Source organism: Medicago truncatula, chromosome 8 (genome assembly GCF_003473485.1).
Source record: "Medicago truncatula cultivar Jemalong A17 chromosome 8, MtrunA17r5.0-ANR, whole genome shotgun sequence".
NCBI lineage: Eukaryota > Viridiplantae > Streptophyta > Magnoliopsida > Fabales > Fabaceae > Medicago > Medicago truncatula.
The window spans coordinates 76,208-101,542 of NC_053049.1; the positions used below are offsets into that span (position 1 = coordinate 76,208).

Sequence of the window (25,335 nt, forward strand, 5' to 3'; positions counted from 1 at the left end):
TTTCATTTGATTAATTATTGGATCAAAATATTTGGACACCCCATCCACCAATTTTACACTTGGGGTGGGTCCTATATCTCCAAAGTACAAAAAACAATGAGAGAGCAGAAATCAAAAGAGAGAACAAATGTATATTGGATGGATAGGATGTTGACCAATCTTTTTTTTTTAATTATTACCACGTTAAAACTCATTCAATCATCAAAAATTGGCATGTGCAATTCAGTTATCAAACGTTGCATATGAAAAACTAAATCAGGTATCCAATTAGGAAGAGTATCAGATCTAATTAAATATAATAAAAAAATGGTCAATACAAATTAAAGGCTCATTACTAAAAATCCGGCACTTTAAAATGACAAAATTATCCTTCCATAAAATTTAATTTTCAAAAAGTATCTTCCTTTTTTCTTGGTTACACCTTAAAATCCATCTTTTCAGTAGGTCATGTAAACTGAGTTTAAGTGTACATACTTAAACTCAATTTAAGTAGGTCATGTAAACCGAGTTTAAGTGTACATTTAAAAGTTCAACCTTGTTCAATGATTCTAGGTAATCTCAGTTTAAGTATGTACATGTAAACTTATTTTAAGTAGGTCATGTAAACTAAGTTTAAGTGTACATACTTAAACTCAGTTTAAGTAGATCATGTAAACTTAGATTAAGTAGTTCATGTAAACTGAGTTTAAGTATACATACTTAAACTCAGTTTAAGTAGGTCATGTAAATTCAATTTAAGTAGGTCATGTAAACTGAGTTTAAGTGTACATCTAAAAGTTCAACCTTGTTCAATGATTATACATAATATCAGTTTAAGTATGTACATGTAAACTTAGCTTAAGTAGCTCATGTAAACCGAGTTTAAGTGTACATACTTAAACTCAGTTTAAGTAGGTTATATAAACTAAGTTTAAGTAGATTATGTAAACTTAAGTTTACATGAACCTACTTAAACTGAATTTAAGTTAACCTCAACAATGTAAAATTGAAACTATCGTAGAGTGCAGTTGAACAAGAAGAAGAAAATTGAAACATGCATTATTGAAAAAGAAGAAAAAATTCACTTATTTATATGCAATCGAGTATGAATGAAAGATGTTTTGATTCACTCTGTAATCTTCCATAGAGATTAATTGATCATCAGGATTGTTTGATCGTTGGTGGGTGAAAGAGAGTGAAATTTTAGAGTGACAATGAATGAAATCCAGATTTTAAGAAAATTTATATAAAATGACAATTTTGGTATTATCAAAAACTTTTTAAAAAAACAGGGTGTAACCAAAAATATATTGGTTGTGAATAGAAAAACTCTTCATGTAATGTATAAAAAGAAGAAAAAAAAACGTGTTTCACAAAATTATATATAGGACATTAGTGCAAGAATGCCTTCTCCATTCAAAATAAAAAGTGATAATGTCTTCTTTACGTGAGAAAGATAAAAATAAATATCGGCCTCTATATTAAAATTAAGGGATCAAATTCAAACACTTTGGCTTTGTTTGGGAGTTTGGAGGATAGGGGAGGGGAGGGTTTTGGAAAAAAGGAAGGAGCAAGTGGAAGAAATAGAAGACATTGGGAGGAGAGAGCTTTGGAGGTTAATTTTTTACTCATAATAAAAAAATCTCCCTCATTTGGGGAAACTCAAAAATTGTATTGGGGGAGGGTTTTGAGGGGTTATGGAGAGTTTATATGAATTTTTTAAATTCAATCTATGTTGTTATAATATTCTTAAGGTCAAGTGCCTCCCCAGATCCTTTAAGTTTCATGTTTGTTTCAGATATATCTTTTAAGTTTCTAAGGTTTCAAATAAGTCATTTAAGTTTCGAGTTTGTTTCAAATATTCCATTTAAGTTTCTAAGGTTTCACATAAGTCATTTAAGTTTCGAGTTTGTTTCAGATAGGTCATTTCTATCAACCTCCGTTAAGCCAAAGTTGATTTGGTAGAAAGGACCTATCTGAAACAAACTCGAAACTTAAAGGACCTATCTGAAACCTTAGAAACTTAAAGGACATATCCAAAACAAACTCGAAACTTAAAGGACCTATTTGAAACCTTAGAAACTTAAAGGACCCAGGAAGATATTTGATCTATTCTTAAAATTAAAAGTATATTAATTATAAGTATTAGTTTATCATTCTCTAAATAACTGTTCTTTCAAAAAAATGTGAATTTTTTGTCTATTTTTCTATATAGGATTAAATATGTCTTTCGTCCCTGCAAATATAGGTCATTTGAATTTTCTTCCCTGAAGTTACTAATTCTTCCAACATGTCCCTACAAATATTAATCATTTGACTTTTGGTCATAATTAGGTTTTTTTGCTGAAGTGGACTGTCATTAGCGACGTGGTGCTCATGTGGCAAGTGATGATTGGGCGAGGTGGTTTGCTTAAATAGGCCTTTCATCCCTGTAAATATAGGTCATTTGAATTTTCGTCCCTGAAGTCACTAATCAGATGTAATTATGACCAAAAGTCAAATGATTAATATTTGCAGGGGCATATTGGAAGGATTAGTAACTTCATGGACGAAAATTCAAATGGCCTATATTTGCAGGGACGAAAGACCTATTTAAGCCTTCTATATATTTCCAACCCCCCAAAGCCCTCCCCTCCCTTCCCTTCCACACTCCCAAACAATGCCTTAATTAAAACACCACGAGGCCATCATCTTCCTTAGTTTCTCCAGCGATGGCAACAATCATGGAAATATTCAGAACTCTTCAACAAATGCAAGGAACTTATGATAGGATAATCACTTATTTACCTCTTATTCTAGAGAGTTTGAACGATTTTCAGCAAAGGCCGTTTTTTTTTTCGGTTACAAAAGGCCATTGTTTTTGTAAAGTACGGCTCTTCTCACAACATTTTATGCTCATTCCCAACACAAAATACTTATGCGTCAGTTAACTTACGCTAGGCTATTTTGTTGTGAATTAGCAAAAAAATATTGTGAGAAAGGCCGTACTCATTTTTGTACAGAATGGTTTTTCTATCTTGGTTTTTGGTTTTCTGGGTTAGGGTTTAATGGTGTAGAATTTGGTGTTTGGATGGATGAAAGTTGTTTTGATTGGTGGTTAATGTTTGGAATGATGAATGGAGATAGATATGAAGGTTTAAAGGTTGATGTTATGGAGGTTTAGAGAGAGAAGTTGAAGGATGAGGGAAGTTTGTGTTTGAGAATGAAGGAAGAAGAAGAAAGTAAAAAAATTGGTAAAAGAGGGTCTGGGACCATGGCACGGCCGTGCCACCACAGGCACGGGATGTAACACTCCGTTTTCCCAATTTGATTTTTTTTGCATAAATCAGAGTAAACAACTAGAACAGGATGCTACACTTCTATCAAATTTAAATATAGTAAAGTTACTATTTATTTCAATCATCTCATGTCATCAATTTAAATCTCAATGCAGCGGAAAACATTTAGATTCAACATCTTGTTGGCACAACGGCCTCAACTTAAACAACTTATCAAAGTTCAGTTTAAACAAATCTTCAACATAAAATCATAATAAATATGTAACACATGCAAAAACAAGCAAAATCCCCATCTCGTTACGTATCAGAGCAACCCTAAGACGACACGTGAGTCACTCACATCAACAGCTAATCTTGGTTACCTGCAAGTTACCCACGTAGAGGCAACATTTCCAAGCAGAATGAGTGAGATTTCACATTCAATAATAATAAACATATAATTCATCAAATGCATTTAACATCATAGACATCATCAATTAATAACATTAATTCTTCATATAGTTCCAACTTCTAAACAACAACTTCAAAACATCATTAACATCATATTCATCATATCATAAACATCATCATATAACAACATAAACAACAACGACAATGCGACATCGACGACTTCAACTTGACAATGCAACTGCAACTTCTTAATCATGCATGTGGTACTAATCAGGGCATCAAGCCCTCAACATATAGAGTATAATTATACTCACAGGGCATCAAGCCCTCAACTCATCAGGGCATCAAGCCCCCAACATATAGAGCACCAAATGGCTCACAGGGCATCAAGCCCTCAACTTTAATGAGTATGCAATGACTCAACATCCAACAACTTAATCAACTTCGACATCTTCAACATCTTAGACAACTTGACAACTTAGAACGACAACTTGCAACTTAATAACTTTGCCAATGGCAATTGACAACAACAATATCAACTTACATCATAACAACATCACAACAACAACTTGAATGATATAAATAACATTATTTCCATATCACACATTAATCACACACACACACACATATATATATATATAATCAAATTATTCAACAACATTATCCATACTGATTCAGACTCACTGAACTACAATATAGTTATAAACAACTTTCATTCCTACCCTAACGACTAACTCAGAACATCATGTGCGACAAGATCGCAAGAACCCTAAACAAGGTTGACTGCCACTGAGTAGCTCGCGAGGCGAGCCACTCTACTCGCTATGACAAGTTCAGAAAACAGAGCACTCGCTATGGCGAGTAAGCTACTCGCCGTGGCGAGCTAAAACTGATAGCTCTCGGGGGTTTGATCCCATTCTTAACTTCCCTAAGTCCAAACTTAATCCAAAAACTTGCCTAATCATTTCTAAACATTTTAAGGCAATCAACCATCTAAAACTTGACCCAAAACGTTAATTCACAAAATCATATTTTTCTCACTAGGTAACTCGATATGGCGAGAGATTCACTCGCAATGGCGAGCGAATACTGGGTCTACTCGCGAGGCGAGGGGAATTTACTCGCGAGGGTAAAAGGGTCGCGCCACTTGTTATATTTTTGCACAAGATCTTCAAATTCTTTGCACAATATATTTTTGCATGAGATCTTCATATTTGCACAATATATTTTTGCATGAGATCTTCATATTTTTGGCATGAATAAACTCCAATTTTCCTTTCTTTTGCTCCAAGACTAAATCTTTGTAATATTCGTTCCTGAAATATAATAACTTGCAATTGAAGTAAAATAGTTCTGGGAGGAAATAAAAACATATTAAATCTAAATAAAATAAACTTAAATATTAAATAAAAGACACTAATTAATGACTCATTATTGACTCATCAGCAGTCTACTACAACGGTGGAACACCACCCCATCTATTTTGGATTCGAGACGATGTCACCCTCTCCGAGCTGAAGGATGAGCTGGATCAAATCAACCATCAACTCAACCACAAAGACACGAGGAGGGTGGTCGGAGTTGAATATCGATGTCTGTTGTCCGACTCAATCGTATCTCTTCGCTTCAGCCAGATGAAACTCAAGAACGACGACAACGTATGAACCATGTTCTCTGTCTTTGGTCAACACAATACAAGAGGACCGATCGAGTTGGACGTTTCGTTGGTTAGATCTGCTGAACAAATTCTGAAAAGTTTGCACCGGACCAGGAAATACGAAGAGATTCGGGCTCTGCTGGAGGGACAAGAGGAGGAATAAGTTAGTTTAGATGATCCGTGATAATGTGTTATGTTTTACTTAATCGTGTGTTTTATGTTGTTTTAATTTAGTGTTAGTTATGTGTTGTTGAATTAAGTTGTTGCATTATGTTTTGAATAATATATATATTATTTAAACTTTCATTATGTTTTAATTACGTCAAATATGTTCATTTATTCGATAAAATAACCAAATATATGATTTTCGGATTACGGATTTGCCTATGGCGTATGTGTGTTCCGGAAAACGAAATCCGGAATACCTCAGCATTGGATTCTTTTGTATGGACCGCATTGCACCAAGAGTTTATGTGGTCCACAACATCGAAGAACCTCTATAAATACATCTTATCCGGTTTTCAGCTTCAACACCATCAAAACACACAAACACAACAAAGAAAACCATGCAAATTTTTGTCATTAAGCTGAGGATCTTCCTCACGTTGTCGCAAATATATGAGTTAGTTCTCTATTTGACGGCGTGATGAAGATCTTCTGCATGCTGTAAAAAATACAAACAAGCACACCAAAGAGACCATGCAAATTTTTGTCATTGTGTTGAGGATCTTTCTCATGTAGTTTTAAATATATAGATCTCTATATAACAGTATGATGAAGATCCTCAGCATGCTGTCAAACATATATAGATACTCCTTGATGCCTCCTTGATACACAGATAACTCAAAAATACCAAGAGGTTGCTATGAGTTAGATCTTGTTGTCTTCCAGATGAATATGTTATTTGGCAAGGCAGCAGGATCTAACTCAAAGAAATCCTCTTGAAAACATCTTCCCAAAAGATTCATCATTTATGTTATTATTGTTTTTTTTAACTGTTTATTTGTCTCATGTTGCTTCAATTTATGTTATGTACCTTTGTTCTATTTTTTTCCAAGACATTTGCAACGAAAATGATCCAAACAAAAGGGTCTGATGCAGTTCGGACTTTAAAATCCGGAATAGCTTCATGCATTCCGGATTATAAAATCCGGAAACTCTCAGTAACATTTTGGCCGGTGACGTTTCACCAAAGGTTATGCCGGTTAGTGGAGTTTTAATACTTTTTTTGGACGGTTTTGAATGAAAAACAAGTTTTCCTTTACTTCCAAATTACCTATGACTTGTTTAAGGCTATAAAAAGGCTTGGATCTTCAACATTTTCCTTCATTCTTCTTCACCCTCCTTTCTTACATTTTCTTCAAAAAAAAAAATAGTTTTTTAGGTAGATTTTAGGAGTGTTAGTGGTGTCATGGTCATTGTTGACTGCTCATATGACCCCTGCAATTGCATTGCAGCTTATGCGGGATTCGCATAACGGTCAACATAGACCCTTGACATCAAAGAAAGACACAAAATATTCATATCGTATTTGTCCGGATTATATATTCCGGAAACACTAACAATCTGGTCCGGATTACGTAATCCAGACCAGGGGTATTTATGGAATTTTTGCAGGGCGCGCGAGAAGGCAACAGGGTGGGAAAAGTAATAGTTTAAATTTTTTTGTCAAGTAGTCTAGTGACTAGAGCTAACACAATTTAATTGTGGAGAAGTGTAGTGTCATGGGTTAGAAACCTGACCCCTGCATATAATATGCAATATCCCTACCAACTGAGCTAAGCTCACGGGGATAATAATAGGATAAATTTAATCCCTTCATTTTTAATCTAGAGGTTGATACACACTTTACATAGACACAACTAATTTTTGGTTGTATCTAAGCGCTCGTGTATTAAATGGATTAATTTGATCACAATATTTTTTTAACATGTTAGGATTTATAATTTGCTCATATAAACAATAATATAATTTTCTGTTACATTTTATAAGAAAAAAATAAAAAGTACAGTGAAACAAATTCATAAAAAAATAATAATAATACTTCCTTCATCCCTTTTTATAAGAATAGTTTACAAAAATAACGGGCATTAAGAAACATTGGAGTAATAAATTTGTCTGAAAAATGTTACTATTACTAAATTGTCCTTTTTATACAAATACATTTAATGTTGATTTTTCATATTCCAAGATAATTTGTAGTATTAATAAGGATATAGTTGAAAAAAATAATAAATACATCTAAAAATTTGTATATATTTTTTTAAAATTAGTCTTGTAATTAAGGACGGAGGAAGTAGCAATGACAATGCATCAGTGCTAAGTACGGTGAAACAAATTCTCACAGAAGCATGCTATATATATATATATATGCACGCACGTTTCTCAACATTTTAGGGAAAGTCAGCGTGATCCTGGCAGAAGCTGAACTTGGTGCTTTCTCTTGTGTTTCGCGACGCGGCATACAACTTGCAACGCGATCTTAGAAATAATTCAATTCTTCACATTGATTGATATACATCTTACCTCATTTCATACGAAAAAGTTTTTTATTTTGTAATGTCAAAGAAAGATTACGAAGAATGGTGCATACGCAACTTCCTTCTTACTATCCTGTTCTTCATCAAGCAATGTGTTTATATATCAGGATAACTTTTTTTACCATTACAACAGTTGGCTTCCTACAACCACATTATTAAACCCTACAGTTGACAATTTTATACAAAGGATTAATTATGATCCCAGCTCCTTTACACCTCCTATACCTTCCTTCATAGAAATCAATTGAACACATCTCGATCTTGGCATGAGTAATTGGAAATTCGGTTTTCAACAATATTAAAATTACTAGCACATCAATAGATATCCTGCATAATGCAAAGGCCTTCTACGACATTTTTGCATCAGTCGAACGGCACTGGCTCTGCAACAGGAGGTATACAATCTACCTTATACCGTAGCACCTACAATCATTATACAACAACACTCATCAGAAAATCATACTATCTATTTTTATTTTTTTTTGAACAAGCAAAATCATACTATCTATTCTTACAACATGCTGAGACCATGGGCAATGATCTATATGCTAACGGGAAGAAATGAGTTAACAAAGCACAAAACTCCAAAACAAACAAAAACAAAATATGCAAATGGGGAAAGATGCAACGAAGACTGCCTTTTCCTCTCATTTGAAGGGTTAACTTGGTCAGTGAAAAATCACAGTATCAGCCAAAACGTAACAATAGAGGAAACACATATAATAGGAACACATGCTATGAAGGTGGCAGTCTCTAATCAGATTCCTGATTTAAATTCATCAATATATAAGCCCAATTAATGAGCATATTTAATCAGTCCAAGCGGGACAATGAGACAATTTGCATTACACTGAACAACTTAAACATGTGACCTACCTTTCTAAAAAAAGTTGAATGTGTGTTGTCCCATATCAGTTTATAGCTTCCAGCCATTAATGTGCAGAAATTCCCCTAAAATTACATTACAAAAACTTTAACACGAGTATTTACACATCAGATGTCTAGTAAAGCATATATGTTGCAACAAACATGACAGACTAACTTGTTCAGACTCGTATCGGCGGTAAGGCAACATCAGCTGTGTGAACCAATCAACCACCATGAGAATAAAAAATGGCAAAACAAACATGGGTTAAGAGAACAAAACATGATACAGAACTGGATAATGGAAAAGAAGGGCTCAGTATGAGCCTAAGAGTGTGTTTGGATGGGGAATGTTTGGAGGGAATGTAATGTTTTAAGGGAATTCAAATACTTTGGGGTGAATTTCATTGTTTAGATAATAATTTGAAGTATTTTCAAAATGATGGAAATTTATGAAGTATCTTGTTCAAGTTAAATTTAGAGAATTTCAAATGACACTTAAAAGCTAAGAGTTTTAAATTTCTTCATTGTTGTTATTTTTCATATTTTGCATTTTGGTCCTCAAATTTCCAAAAAATTTCAAATTGACCCCAATAAATTTCCAAAAAATTGCAAATTGGTCCCTCAAATTTTTCAAAAATTATAATTTGACCCCTCAATTTTTTGAAATTTACATTTTGACCCCTAATTTCAATTTTCAAATTTGGCCCAAAAATATTAAAATTTATCAAGTTGCCCAAAAATGATGATAATGAATTTTTTTATTACTTCATCCAAACAAAAGAATTGAGAAATGAAAGTAATTTAATTGAATCATTTAAATTGCCTAGAATTCTAAATTCTTTAAAATTTCTCAATTTCCTCATCCAAACACACTCTAAGAGATTTAAGATAAAAATGGGCGATGAAGATTGATAAGGCTTCTGGCAAAATCTGAAGTAACCAAATTAGAGTACAATAAGTAAATAACAATAGAACTTACAATCTTTTCCCCGGTAGGACTTGCAAACTCCAAACTAAATCCAATATCCTGACAATAAACAAAAAGAAGTTTAGTATAGAAGGATATCTTAGGAATATCATGCCAATTCGCACACAAAAAAAATAAAAATCGCAGCAGCAATACCATATTTATCTTGCCTTGTACTAAAGAAAAATCCCATGCAATATACGAGTTTACTGAGTCCACTGAAAGTATAACCTGATATTCAAAGATCATCATAAATTCTCATAAAATTAAAAGCAGCACAATGCAAATAAATTTAAATGTAACCACAAATACATCTGAGTCAGATTCAATAATTAACAGAAAACTACAAATGCGATAACACCAACTCTAGATTATGCATACAATAAGGAACAACATTGTCGCATGTTATGTGCAACAGGAAGCAGAATTTATAAATTAAACAACAATGATTTGTCAATCTTGTAAAAAAGTGTTAATAAATATCACAAGCCTTGTAAATATACCTCAAAAGTTTTCCCAGCTGGAACACTTATCTCTTTGTAATCATCATTTTTCCTGAAAAGGATTAATTTGAATAGTGGCTTGAAAATAGAGAAATTATACAAGAAAGCTAGAATTAATATTTACCTTATTTCCACTGCACCAGCAACATCTGCTGGAATGAAGAAAGGCGAGTTTGCAAAGACCCCACTGATCAAAATTACTAGCAAGTTATTCAACAAGAAATGAAATTCTAGTAACACAAAGTGAGAACAATAACAGATTTCCGCTCACATTAGGTTCAAAATAAGCATACTTTACTCTTTTTAATAATTTTGACAATTGTAACATTCATCAATCCAATTATTTATTAAAAGTTATTATGTAACAAATCAAAAACTAATTGATGTTTCATTGCACCAATTCAAAATTAGGAAGTTATTCAACGAATAAAATTTTGGTAATATAAGTAACTCAAGTAAGAACGACAAAAAATTTCATTGACACCAAGACTTTCTATAATATGATATTTAAAATAAAAGTATCTGCAATTAGATTAGAGTGCATACCTATAAATTTCTAAATCTTCTAATGTAGCATACATTGTAGTCAAGACAATATCAAATAATTCAACGGTAGATTGGTTACAGACACTAGAAAATGTATTGACTGAGATCATGTTTCCATGAAGAGTATCAGTAATATTTTCTCCTGAAAGAACTTTATCTCTCACAAAGTAGCAGATGATCTATATGAGCTAGTTCTTTCATGAGAAACTGGGTTGAAAGCAATATGTAGCTTGGTTATAAAAAATTAGCTTAATTGCCTTGAGATCTCCTAATTTGAGTTGTAGTAACTGTATCAGCCATGCCAGTTCACATATTGTCACCACAATAGCACAATACTCTGCTTTTGCATTCGATCGTGCGACTATGATATGCTTCTCGGTATGCCATTTGATCAAATTACCGCCAACAACTCAAATTAGGAGATGCCAAGGTGATGAAACTAATTTGTGACAACCAAACTGCGCTTGATATTACTTCAAACCCAAATTTTATAAAAGAACTAAGTACTAACCAGATAGAAATCAACTGTTTTGTGAGAGATAAGGTTCTTTCTCGACATTAAGTAGCTTTAATCTTGACCATCAATGTATGGTTGCATGGTTTAAATTTACTTCTCTCTCTAGTATAAAAATAACATAGTAATATATATAAATGATTTCCATAAATTTTGCATGAAAATCAATATTCACAAAATATATATATATATATTAAAGTGAGCATCAATTTAATGTATTAATAACAGAAAATTAACAAGCATCAACTCGAGCATTATTATTATACCTAAGAAATGTGATGAACCTCTCAAACTCCATAGTGTAGACATCAACAGCTTGTTCCAAGACTGCTAACTGTTCCCCTTTTCTGACAAATTAATATGCACAAAGAGAGAAGACATAGGGTATAAAAGTGTTGTACATTGTAAAAGAATATAAGAACACCACAACTGCTATAGAATCAAACTAATGAAGTCCCTCAATTATGAATTCCTCTAGAGGCTGTGAACAGACACACAGGGAAGTAATATGCCCAGTTCTGTACCATCATGAAGTAACTTTCAAACGCAGACGAAATATGAACATCACTGAAAACAAAACAAAAATAAAAGATAACAACAAACATCTTCACAAACTCGACCCTCCCTCTATCAGTTCTATGATATTACTTAGCCCCTAAAATCTTCTAACCATAAACATAACTTATCCTGAACCTGACAGCTCGAATCCAATCAATTAGTAGTGGATGTTACATTCAACTAGTTGGTTATGTAAACAACCAAAAAATCAACTCAACATATTCACTAATAATGGGAAAAATCCATGCGAAGACAATTATAGCCGAAAACAAATAGTTACCCCAATGGCGTTTGCAGAAGTAGGTTGTAGACATGACGTACGTCTATTATAATTGATCATCAGCAAAGAAGTATTTTTTTTCAATATATACGATTAATTATCCAAGCTACTGGTTATATTGAGAGAAAAACTTGGGCCGTGTTTGTGACTCAGTTGGGACACGGAGGGGAGTGTTTTGAGGACAAAGGAAGGAGTGAAAAGGGTGAGATGTCCCCCCCACTGTGCGTAAGATTTTATTTTTCTTAATTGGATTAAACCCCTCTAATATGGTGGAACTCCAAAAATATACAGGGAGAAGATTTTGAATAAAATTTCAAATACATTTATTCTCTTTATAATACTCATAAACGAAACAAATATTACTCATAAGCATTTTAATATCATCTCTTTCAAAAATACTTTTCAAAAAAAGGTGAAGGATACCTCTATCTTTCCAATTTCCATTCCTCCCATTCCCTAATAAAAAAGAAAAATAAGCCCTCCCTATGGTTATGTTTAGATGGAGATTGGAGGGTTTTGGAGGGGGAGATGGTAAGGGCTATTTTTCTTTTTAAAATTAAGGAAGCTATAAAATGTCTAAAAATAAACTGTGATTGAAATGTTAATATGTTATACGATTGATTTATCATTTTTTATTCTTTCAATTTTTTAAAAATCTCAAATAAATATCAAAATCATTGAAACAAGTGAACTGCTGGTTTTGTCCGGTTCCGCAACATTTTACCCAGTTATCCAACTGAACAGTTTTAGGGGGCTAATTGAAGCAGATGGCATGCTGGTTCCTGGTCCAACGAACTGGCTCGGTTTCGATTACATTGGTTCAATACTACCAAGTACCAGCAGAAAACTTGCTCTTCACAGCAATTATTTTAGACATGAGACACAATTCAAAGATCACAGTTAAGGAGATCACAATCAAACATAAAGTCCAACATTAAAATACCAAAGATGCGAGGTATCTCACAATTTCTTAGACTCATATCGTGCCCATGATAATGAAAGGAAGAATCGGACAGAAAGAATCATTGAGGTGAGGTTGTATAACGGTGGTCCATAGCGATGACGCTGCTCCTCCATGGGCCTACCAGTAGATAAGAGTTATCATGTGATTGTTATTTACACACACACAGAAGAAATATAAAGAAGAAAGGATGAACAACATTGAAAAAGAGTAATTTTGTACCCGTCATCGTCATTAATCTGCCTTGTAAAATCAAGCAATACCTATAACTCAAATAGAATAGTCTCTTAGAATCTCGACAAATCTCAAGTCAACACAACCAGTACTAGAAGACAAAACAATCTAAATAACAACTTTTGTACAAATTTATCATAAGTATCACATGGGTGATATTAGTCATGAATCAACCTAACTCTGCTGCCAAGGAAGGATGAATTCAGAGAGACGTGATTAAAACTATGAATCTAAATTACATGAAGAAGCTTTGTTATATTGACACTGTGTGATAATTACAAGAATCCAAATACATTCTAATTACCATAATTACAGTGTAAATAGTATAGTTAGCCTAGATGCATTATCTACATAATGCAAGGGTTTGAGGGCTTCCATAGTATAGTTATCCTAGTTGCATTATGTAGACAATGCAACTAGGCTAGCTATACTATGTAGGAACATGGAGAAATGATATCGCATGGAAACATGGAGTTTTTGTTGATGGAGAAACAAGAAAAATAAAATGTAATTACTGTGCAAAAATAGTTATTGCAAGAATTTACAGGCTGAAACATTTCATAATTATGAATTTCTTAAACAATTAATAATTAATTTGTCCCTGGTTTAAAAACTTCAAAATTTCGTCGGTGAAGATTCTTATGGTATTCTAACCATGCAAACAAAATTAGGGAACAAAATTTGACCAGTGAGTATATGGTTATTTGGAACAAAATTGCAAATTTTGAAACTTTTGGATGAAAAATCAAACTAAATTGAGTCATTTTTGAAATGCTATGAAACTTTGCGGATCTTTTTCTGTATTTTTATGGATGCCTCAACAAACAATCAGCTCAAAATTTGATTTATAGGTCGAAATTTCCATTGTTTTGTTTTGAGTTTTTGGCGCTTTTGTCAGAAAATTCTAATTTTATATGGAAAGACATACTTTAACGTCCTAAACATGAATGCAAAAAATCATGAAAAAACTCACTTTCTAGACTTTATGTCTACAGAAAAAAAAATAGGAGGTCAAAAATAGGAAGAATCTCAAATTACATAGTAGAATCTGTGTTTTTGTACAGAGTCATTCTTCAGACTAAGTTTATATTACAAGGTCAATTTGAACAATTAACCTGTAATTCAAATATTGCATTCAATTTGCAGCCTGCAACTAATTTAGTTTTGTTTTTATCCATTATTTAGTTTCAAGGCGCTATGGGATATCATTAATGAGAAGTGGGATAAACAACTCCATAGGCCTTTGCATGCTGCAGGCTGATATCTCAATCCTTAGCTACATTACAGACCTGTTTTTAAAGCTACTATGAAGTCAAATGTGGACTATATGATTGCTCAGAAAGGATGGTGGGAGATGTTGAAGAAAATAGTGATGGTAGTCCAATAGCAATGGCTGCACTTAACCAAAACCCCATCACAATGGTCGAAATCAAATGGAGATGAACATCTAGAGCTTCAAATTTTTGCAATTCATGTGCTTAGCTAGATTTTCCGTTCATCCGGATTTTGAGATGGTAAAGTTTCTTTAAAATTTCAGTTTTGAAAATACCCTACAACTAGTTACATACTAATGGAGTTTTCATCTATTAGGTCCACACAAATAGAAGAAATTGTTTGAAACAAAAGATAATGAATGATGTTGTGTTTGTAAAGACAAATTCAAAATTGTCAAGAGGAAGAAAACTAATACATTGAATCTAATGAATAATGGATTGTGTACAATAATGAAGGTTCATTTGAGAATGACATTTAAACTGATACATATTACATAGAAATAGCTGATGAAATAACATTGAAATCAATAATAGATTGAAGATAAGATAACCCCCCATAGATACATACCTCAGGAACTCCAACAAGGTACTTGACGAGGGTTTTATAGACTCCTGTTGCAGAGCCAAGCTGAGCTAATTGCCTTCTCCTATCCATTTGTTGTTTCCAGAGAAGAGCATATCGATCACGGATGCTAGCACCAGAATATACCAAAGCATCTACCTCTGCTTGCTTATTCCTCTCTGAGCGTTCGCGTTGTTGTCTGAGGAGAGTTCCACGAAAATCTTGAGGTAGATATGTCATAACTGTGTTAAATACATGATCAGCATTTTTTATTTGGAAAGATTCCAAAGTGGTCAAAGTGCGATGAAGTTTATCTTTGAGCTTCCCAAGAATAATGGAAAATTGAATATTGTCAGGTGTGGACTGCTGTTGTTTCAGCTGCATCATCGAAATCAAATCAAATCTCAATAAGAATGTTATGTTAAAGAGACCGAGTGAAAAGGGGAAAATGGATCTGGATTACATTACCGGGTCTGGCCAATTAGATTGTTGAAGTAAAAAAATGGTTTCTTCAATATATTCTCGATTCTTCCACATGTTTTCATCAATCTTATGGGGAGGTTGGGTGAAAGTGAGAGCTTCATCATCAATTCCCAAATCAGTGGCCATAGTACGAAGCAGAGAAGTAAGGTGAGAGACGTCTGAAGAAAGAGGAGGAGTGAAGGGGTGTTTGTCGTAGTAAGACGACAGGAAGGCCCTAGTTATGGGCACCAAACCCTCTGTAGAAGCAGCCATCGGAATCGGAATCGGAGGATTGGATTATCAGACAGATCTAAATCCCACCTTTCCCTTTCTTTTCTTCTTTTTCTCTTCTCTTCTCTTCTCTTCTCTTCTCTTCTCTTCTACTCAACCCCATTCATTGATCCCTCTCGAATATTCTCTTCCTTTTTTTTTTTATTCTCTGTTGACTCCATGCTCTCACTGCTCAGTCAATCTCGATAATTAGGGGATTATTAGATTTGCAACTTTGATACACAAATAAATTCAAATTTAAAATACTCTTTTTACTTCCTCAAATAAAAAAATTGTTTTTTATGGTGGCTGGGGTTTGAACCACGCAGTTATGTCTCTCTTTGAACTATGTTCACAAAGACATTCATTTTTATTTTTGCATCCAAATATTTTTTACTTTTGAAATGTACATTAACCGATTAATGAGAATGCTTTTAATCATTTGAAATATTTCCAATTTAAAAAAATCATTCAGTTTGATAACTTTCTCATTAAGGAATTCGGTTCCTTAATATTTTTCTTATTATTCCATCATTTATTCAAATATAGATTTGAAATATTTTGAATTTCATATATTCCTTAAAAAAAAAAAAAAATTAGTTAAATTTTAATGAAACAGATACAGTGAGGAATGATGGTATATAAATTGGATCGGTTTCATTTTGCCATATAAAAAGGAGAATTGTTGTTCCCACATCTTGTTTGGCTGTGCCACACGAGTAAAATACGAAAATGCCATTCGGCAGTTTGCTACCGAAGTTTTTAGGCAACCGGCGGCAGTTAACTGCCGAGGAAATCTGAACTTAAACAATTTTGACTGCCGAGGAAATCTGAACTTAAACAATTTTGGTAGTAAACTGCCAAGGAAATCTTCATCTATAAAACATTTCAAAATCATTCTAACAGTATTTTTACACAAAGTTTTAAAATTCATCATAACAGTTCAAATAACAAATAAATATTGGTGCAAATGCACAACTTAATTAAATCAACAGTATTTTTACACAAAGTTTTAAAATTCATCATAACAGTTCAAATAACAAATAAATATTGGTGCAAATGCACAACTTAATTAAACCAACATTTTTGTACATTAAACAAAGTAAAAAAAGCCCATGAAATTAAAAATAATGTCATCAAAGTAGAAATATACAAATATACAAATATACATAACTCAATGTCATCAAAAGACTAAAACTAAAAAATAAGTCCTAAAAAAGGAAAATAGTACTACTGGTCCTGGTCCTGATCCTGATCTTGATGATGGTGCCTCCTCCTCGGCCTTTGGGCTCTCCTCCAGGTCAAAATCGGCGCGATCTGCTCCCTCATATGGGTCATGGCCTCATACCACTGCTGAGGGGTCATGCTCATGACCTCCTCCCCGCCTAACTGCGCATCAGCGTAGGCAACAGCGCCACTAACCATGTCATAGGTGTCAGGCGAGCCTCTCGCCTCATACCGCTGCCACTGCTCTGCAATGATCTGCTCTTCATTTGCAGGCCTCGGAATATCTCCTGGAATAGGTGGCAAGATCTGAGGGTGAGACACCCTAGTGTACCACAGGACATAGTCATCTGCCACCCGCCATGTATCCTCTCCTGCCTGCTCACCCCGAGCGTCCGCCTTAAGCGTGTGAGTGCGGAAGTCGACGAACATCTGCACAATGGAAGGCGGGGGGAGGTCCCTAACATCAGTCGGATGTCTGGGGATGGTCTGCACGTATCCGTACTGCCTCAAAACCCTCTCGGGCAAGTGACGGTACACCCTACGGATGCCACACATAATCCATCCAGAATACCAGAAAACCTCCTCGAAGTCCTAGATCTCTCTGTGCTCCTCGTACGGCCTCCAGCATACATCATCTAACTGTATACGATCGAGCAGTGACCGATACGTGATCCCCTCCCCATGACCCTTATGGAGCTTCCACCTCGCTACAACCGGATAGTTTTCCAGGTAGTCAGTGTTGAGATCAACACTGAAAAACCCTGGAAAATGCGCCAAAAACCATGCCTGCACAAACCAAACAAATAACATTTATAAATTATTACGCACGGAAAAATATAACAAAAAATTAAAAGTTCACAAAAAAATAAAGTTAACATAAATATAAAATTTCAGTTTTCTTACAGTGAGCAATGTCACGCTCCCCCCAAGCGCTCTGTGTCCAGGCCTACATGCATCCGCCAACTCGCCGTATAGGTAGGCGAGGGTCATAGCTCCCCATGAATAATTACGCATCCCTGCGTAGCCGTCCGCCATGGTCGTCAAATATATCAGCTCGATGCGCTTGTTGCTTCTATCGCCAAACAACAAGCATCCGACCAAGTACAGAAGGTAACACCGGACGTAGTATGTCCTGACCCTCTCCAGCTCCTCAACCTCCTCAAGATCCTTCGTACCCGCCAATACGTTGGCCCTACCAAGGTACGAGGTGTAGAAGTCCCTCAGCCTGGGGTAGCTAATGTACCCACCGTACTCCTGGTTGCAGATCTTCTCAGCCTCATGCTGGGCCACACCAAGATACGTCATCAGCAGTGCCGCTCCCTCATGCTTGGGCATCTTCTTCCCATGGGCCAACATCCGCCCCTCAATAGGAAGATGCATGAGACATGAGACATGCGACATCATCCAATGTCACAGTCATCTCCCCCATCGGCATGTGGAAGCTGCTGGTCTCCGGATGCCACCTCTCGCATAAAGTAAGCAGCAGGGCATGAGGCACGGTGGAGTACCCCAAGTAGACCAAGTCATGTAGCCCGCTCTGCTGAAGCGCATCCCAAAACCAATTCTTATTCCCGTTAGGGCGTCCGAGAGTGAGAATCTTCGCCCCATGATTAATCGGTTTAAGCACGCGGGTCTTACGAACCTGAAATAATAGAAAAAAAATATGGATATAATAATTAAACATAAAAACACATAACAATGTATAACAGTGTATATAATAATTAAAAACACATATAAACAAAACAATTAAACATAAAAAATAGAATTAAAAAAATAAACATATAACAGTGTATATAATAATTAAAACAAACACACATTTAAAGAAAATAATTAAACATAAAGAAAAAGAATTAAAAAAAAACACATATAGAGGTGGATATAATAATAAAAACAAACACACATTTAAAGAAAATATTTTAACATAAAGAAAAACCAATTAAAAAAAACACATATAAAAGTGGATATAATAATTAAACAAACACACATTTAAATTAAAGAAAATATTTTAACTTAAAGAAAAAACAATTAAAAAAAAATACACTTACATTATTTGAATTATACCAGAGTGGCAACGCCACATGACCGACATAAGAGTGGAGCAAGGACAAGTCAGCCGGTCCACCAGGAAAGGGAGGGTCCGTAGGTAACACCTCCGGTGCAGCAGCTGCTGCAATGTCATCCTCGTCTCCTGCATCCTGCTCATGTGGTATATGATCCTGGTCATATCCACCGTCCGTCACATCATGATGTACCTGATCCTGATAGTTCAGGTACTCCACCCCAGTATGGTCAACAGGCTGTGACGGGTCAACAACCTGTGACTCCTCAGGCTGTGTAGCCTGAGAGCTTCCTGAGTCATCTCCCCTCCGACCTCTACCCCTCTTTGGGATGTGGGCAATCTGTCTCTCCCTGCGGTGGCTCTGAGTCATGGCACGCCTACCACCAATCATCCTCGATGGATCAATGGGGTCCTGATCGGCCATATCTACAAAAAATAAAAAATAAAAATTAATATCATTCAACCACTTTATCAACAAACAGTAAACCTAAACAAAACCTACACTTTCACATTCAACCTAAACATAACCGCTTTCACATTAAACCACTTTACCAAAATAAAGACATTGATTGAACCTAAACATTATCATACACATTATCATTAACATTCAAACGCAAAAAATCAAATGCATTATCATACACATTCAACCTACACTAAACATAATTCAATATACACATTCAACCTAATTCAATATACACTTTTTCAATATGCATTCAACTTAATTCAACATACACGTTTTCGAATTACAATCAAGATCGTATCCAATACCTAAACTAACTAAATAATCAATAAAATTGTCATTGACACATTTTATCAAACACTTTGTGTGCAAAGTATCAAACATACTCAAAATGTGTTATTTTGCCACCAATCAAAACCACATTATACCCTAACATCATTCAATCATCAATTAAACCAACTACATTCAATTATAAACTACATGCACTCATAAAAAATTCAATTCATACATTAACCCTAACCACATGAAAACTACCATTTTTTTTTTAAAAAAAACCTACCCAAACTAACATTATGATTAAAAATGAGTCAAGATACTTACTTGTGATTAAATGGAGATGATGCACTTGATTTTGTTGAAAAATCGAATTTGGAGAATTTTTATGGTTTGGAAGAAGTTTTGAACAATGAAGCAAATGAAGAAAACTGAGTTTCTGCGTTCTGGTTATGTTCAGTTTTCCTTGGCAGTTGCAGTTAACTGCCGAGAAAATCCTCGGTAGTTTGCTGCCGCCGATTCACTCAAAACTTCGGCAGTTAACTGCCGAAGGGCATTTTGATATTTTACTCGTGTGGCACAGCCATACTATATGTGGGAACAACAATTCTCTATAAAAAGAAGTAGTGAATTTCTTTAAAAAAATTATACTGAATTATCGGCAAATTAATTATGGTTATTTTACTAAATTACCATGTGAAATAAACTATAAACTAGAGTTATGGGTTGGTAGAATTTCACATCACAACTTTAAAGAGTAAATAGTCAATTATCCCTCTGAAATTGTAAGTTTCGTCAATTATCCCCTGAAATTAACAAAACTTCAATTACCCCCCTGAAATTTCACAACGTTAATCAATTTACCCCCTCCGTCAAATTTTTCTGTTAGTTAACATGACGTTTTACAAATACTCTCCTAAAGTTTTGTACTTATGTGCAAAATGCCCCCTGAACTTGAAAATTTATATATTTTTTTCTTATCCTTAAAAGTGACTGCATTATCACTGAATTGTGGAGCATATTAGCTAAGTTTTGACGGTACACAACCATATATGTTCCTTTAAACGATCAAACATTAACCATGTATTATAGTCTAACGATATGAAAGTCAGCATAGTAAAGTACAACCACGCTTGTCAGATGGAAAACTAATACATGTCATACATAATGAAGCACATAAATAATACATGATTGGCATAACCAAGAATTACCAAGATGTCAAAGGATGTCAAAGTATATGGCTTTGCTATTGCTTAATTTTAACCACACCAAAAATCTTCACTTCCTTTATAATGAAATTTCAACACACTTCTCTCACTTTCAAGAAAAAATATATAAACTTGTTACTTCTCTCACTTTATAAAGGATCTTGAAGGAATCATGGTCTTCTTCTCCCGTTAGGATTCAAAGGAAAAATAATAATATTATATTATGTATATTTCGTTATGTTTTTTTTTTAAGAGAATAAAAAAACATGATAGCCACCATCCTTTTGATCTCTAATGGGGTTAAGGACAACTTGAAAAAGAAAAAACAACATCTGATGTTGGAACAAAGAAATACTTTTATGTTTGTTTTGTAAATATTCTTGAGTTTTGAACATTATTGTAGGGTTTACCAAATATTGTCAATTTATTCTACAATACTGTCAATATATGGTTGTATATCATCAAAACTTAGCTAATATGCTCCACAATTCAGTGATAATGCAATCACTTTTAAGGATAAGAAAACAAAATATAAATTTTCAAGTTTAGGGGACATTTTGCACATAAGTGCAAAACTTCAGGGGGGATATTTGCAAAACGTTATGTTGACTAACATAAATATTTGACGTAGGGGGTAGATTGATTAACGTTGTGCAATTTCAGGGGGGGTAATTGAAGTTTTGTTAATTTCAGGGGGTAATTGACGAAACTCACAATTTCAGGGGAGTAATTGACTATTTACTCCAACTTTAATTTTCTTTCTATTTCGTTAGTTTTTCAATTGTTTCCTCTTCGTACATCTTTACAACTAAATGATATCGAAAGTTGATTTTGTTTCTGAACTTTAAGTTGATTTCGTACATCTTTACAACTAAATGCTAAACGAAATGAGGGTAGTCATCCCTCTCATTCTTCTCTTTCGTCAACCTAATTCAAATGTACACAATTTCTTATTCCCTTATTTATTACTGATATGTTATAACTTGTATCTATTGATCTGAATCTATAAACTTTTATCACAAGTGTCATACAATATATAAAGGGAATACATGATTATTTTTAGGCTGAATTTTTCATTTATACCCTTAAACAAATTTGTTTTGAAAAATGTTATATTGTTGGTGTTATTAAACAAGATAATTGTTTTATTATATTCCCTAAAAAAATTATTATATTTGCTATATTGTTGGTAAAAGATAAAGATAAAGAAATTTTTATCACGTGTACTCCCTCTGTCCCTATATATATATATATATATATATATATATATATATATATATATATATATATATATATAAGTCATTTTTTTTCTTATTTCTTAAGAAAAATTGTTAGTGTTATGAATGCGTCTATTTTATGTGTGAATGTTACTAAATTGTCATTTGTTTATGTATGTATTAAATTTGATTTTTTATATTACAAAACAAATTAGTAGAATTAATTACGAGTACATTTTAAAAAAATTTATAAATGCATCTAATAATTTTAAGGGTTAAATATGTTTTTGGTCCCTATAAATATACCAACTTTTTGTTTTAGTCCATCTAAAGAATTTCTTCGATTTTTAGACCCAAAATTTTTCCATCTTCACTTTTTCAAGTAAACTCACATGTATAATTCATATCTTTGAATAAAATTTTACAGAAAAATTTATAATATTATAAGAATCTCTAAAAAAAATTAGAATTTTTTAATTAAACATGAATTAAATATAATTTTTATATCTTTTACGGTTATAAATTCATATTTTGTTGAAATTTTTTAATTTTTTTGGAGAGATTTTGTAATATTCTACGCATTTTCTTTTAGAATAGTGAATAAAAATGGTAATTGAATTTTTTTTTGAGAAAAAATAACTTATATCATTTCATTAAAGATTAAATATGTTGAAATTTCATCAAAATACGGAAGATGTGAATTGAAAATTTAAAATAACTAAAAGTCAAAGAATTTGTTTAGAGAAGCTAAAATAACAAATTGATATAAGAGTTTATGTTTAAGAAAAAACTTTAGTGTCTCTGTCTGGTCTATCATCATCAACATTCGTAACTGCGGAAGCAAGCATGTGAAATAGAAAGCGCGTTTAGGGTTTGCGAGAGGAGTTAAAATCCAAATTGCGGCGGTGTATACTGAGATTTCAACAGACCAGTCTGATTTTTGCACATCCCTAAGACCAGGTACAGATATGTCACATCATTTTCGCCTTTTTTCAGTATTGCTTCTGTTCTTTCTGTAGTATGCCTTTCAATTCACATCTTTCGTATTAGGTCTCGTCCCGGCATAGCTCAGTTAGTTGGTAAGGGGGGTGAAATTCTTATAACTAAACCTCCTTACTCGAATTGCTGTTTCCAGACATAATTATAATTACAAACTTATTTATATAAATATGAAATTTATTAGATTGATAGGAAGGATGAAAGCAGGAGCTGGTAAAGGGAGAAAAGCATGCCTCATAGTCACAACTGTTTTCATTGCAATTGTATTACTAATAGTCATTCTGGCGTTCACAGTCTTCAAATCCAAGCATCCCGTTACCACTGTGAATTCATTGAAGCTACGAGACTTTGATGTTAACTTGGATATTGCAAAACTAAGGGTAGATTTGAACGTAACCCTGGATGTCGATGTTTCAGTCAAGAATCCAAATAAGGTGGGCTTCAAGTACTCAAACACCACTGCACACCTCAATTACAGAGGCCAGCTCATAGGTGAAGTCCCTATCTCTGCTGGAGACATCTCTTCTGGTGAGACCAAAGGATTCAACCTCACCCTCACCTTTATGGCCGACCGTTTGCTATCCAATTCCCAGCTTTTCTCTGATATCACATCTGGTACATTGCCCCTAAACACTTTCTTGACGATTTTTGGCAAAGTCAATATCTTAGGCTTTATCAAAGTGCATGTGATTTCCTCCGCATCCTGTGATTTTGCGGTTAATACTTCCAACAAAACTGTTGGCAACCAAGAGTGCCAATACAAAACAAAACTTTGATTATTCATTTGCAGTTTAGAGGTTTGCCTAATCTGTACATATTTTACTTTGAGTCATTGGTAATTTCGATTTGTATCCAACTCTCTCTTCTACCCTTAAAGCTGCTTCTTGAAAATCATTTGTTATTATCATCTCATTCTTTCTGCTATCCATGTTTAATTGTTTCTGAATTGACAGTATTTTATTTAATTCTATTACTGTTCTCATTCTTTTATTAAGGCATTAGCATTGGTATTCTGAAACATGTTTATTTGGCTCATATATAATGTGTTTTTAGAATTAAATACATTATACATATCTGATAAGTCATGGAATTATCTAAGTACAGATTGCAGAATACTCCATTCATAATAGTGCAGAAAGAAGCATCTCAATGCTACTTTTTGTTGTCCCTCTTAAGCTCATTAGTCTAGTACTCTAGTGTAGATTTGTCAATTTGGGTTGGCTCAGCCCACTCGTGTCATGGTCGTCATTCCATGACACGCCAATACATTGTTGAGTTGGGTAAAATTTAGTTCGAAACAATAACTTACTAGCATGACCTAGAGATCGGGTGTGAAGAAAAATGTTTTTGGTGACTGAGAGTGTCGGTGCTTGGGGAAAACAACAACTACTGTCATAATGTGTGTGAGGAAAGGGTATGGATCCCTTTATCCCCAAATTCCGCATTGTGTTACAAATCTATTCTAAATCGAAGAGCATTAGTTGGAATCCAAAAGTCTTAGCTCTTCTATGTCTCTTAACAAGAATTTAACACCCATGGGAGATAACCGTTGTTTATAAGTTATTTTCCATTAATCATATATTATTCTTTCTTCCAAAAACTGTATTGATAATCTTGCACACAAGTTTGTTTTACTTTTAGAGCAAATTACATTGACCTCCCCTAATATTTTCTTAAACAGCACAAACATTGCATCTAGTCTTCAAAACACACTAAGCTCCCCTCACTTCAACACTGTCAAACTTCCGTCAGATAAAGAAATTAACAAATGTTATATTTTGTAATTTTTAGTTGTTTCTTCCAAAATAGAGACATTTTCTTCTCTCTCGCCGTTTCTCAAGTTCTGAACTAGACTAAATTTTATTTCATAGTTGATGCAATTCAAAATGAACAGAGCATCAAAATCCACTTCAATTGTAAGGGGTTTGAAAACAATGGATTGAGAAAAAGGTTCCCTTTCTTCCAACTGCAATGCACTGGTGTAGTATGTTGTTTGTGCCTTTTAACTTATTATCACAATTGAAACCTATATTTAAATTGATGGATTAGT

The 25,335-nt window shown here is 33.9% G+C and overlaps 2 protein-coding genes across 4 annotated transcripts; one reads left to right on the forward strand and one right to left on the reverse strand.

Moving 5' to 3' along the window:
* Positions 1-7,814: 7,814 nt before the first annotated feature.
* LOC11437022 (uncharacterized) lies at positions 7,815-15,986 on the reverse strand. Of its 3 annotated transcripts, XM_003626579.4 has the most exons (12): positions 15,579-15,982; positions 15,117-15,488; positions 13,263-13,303; positions 13,044-13,160; positions 11,508-11,588; positions 10,306-10,368; positions 10,182-10,233; positions 9,835-9,909; positions 9,691-9,738; positions 8,887-8,922; positions 8,721-8,795; positions 7,815-8,267 (listed from the first exon to the last, which is right to left on the reverse strand). In XM_003626579.4, the coding sequence occupies exons 1-12, from the start codon at positions 15,843-15,845 to the stop codon at positions 8,208-8,210; spliced, it is 1,287 nt and encodes a 428-aa protein (XP_003626627.1). In that variant the 5' UTR covers positions 15,846-15,982; the 3' UTR covers positions 7,815-8,207. The 3 variants fall into 3 exon arrangements, 2 of the variants coding, with proteins under 2 accessions (XP_003626627.1, XP_024628266.1); XM_024772498.2 differs by having other exon boundaries at positions 9,691-9,909; positions 15,579-15,986; XR_003007769.2 differs by lacking the exon at positions 7,815-8,267 and having other exon boundaries at positions 9,849-9,909; positions 15,579-15,985.
* A 7,071-nt stretch (positions 15,987-23,057) lies between these two features.
* Positions 23,058-24,275, forward strand: LOC11442231 (uncharacterized). Its single transcript, XM_003626580.4, has 2 exons — positions 23,058-23,246; positions 23,470-24,275. The coding sequence occupies exon 2, from the start codon at positions 23,483-23,485 to the stop codon at positions 24,059-24,061; it is 579 nt and encodes a 192-aa protein (XP_003626628.2). The 5' UTR covers positions 23,058-23,246; positions 23,470-23,482; the 3' UTR covers positions 24,062-24,275.
* The last annotated feature ends 1,060 nt before the right edge of the window (positions 24,276-25,335 follow it).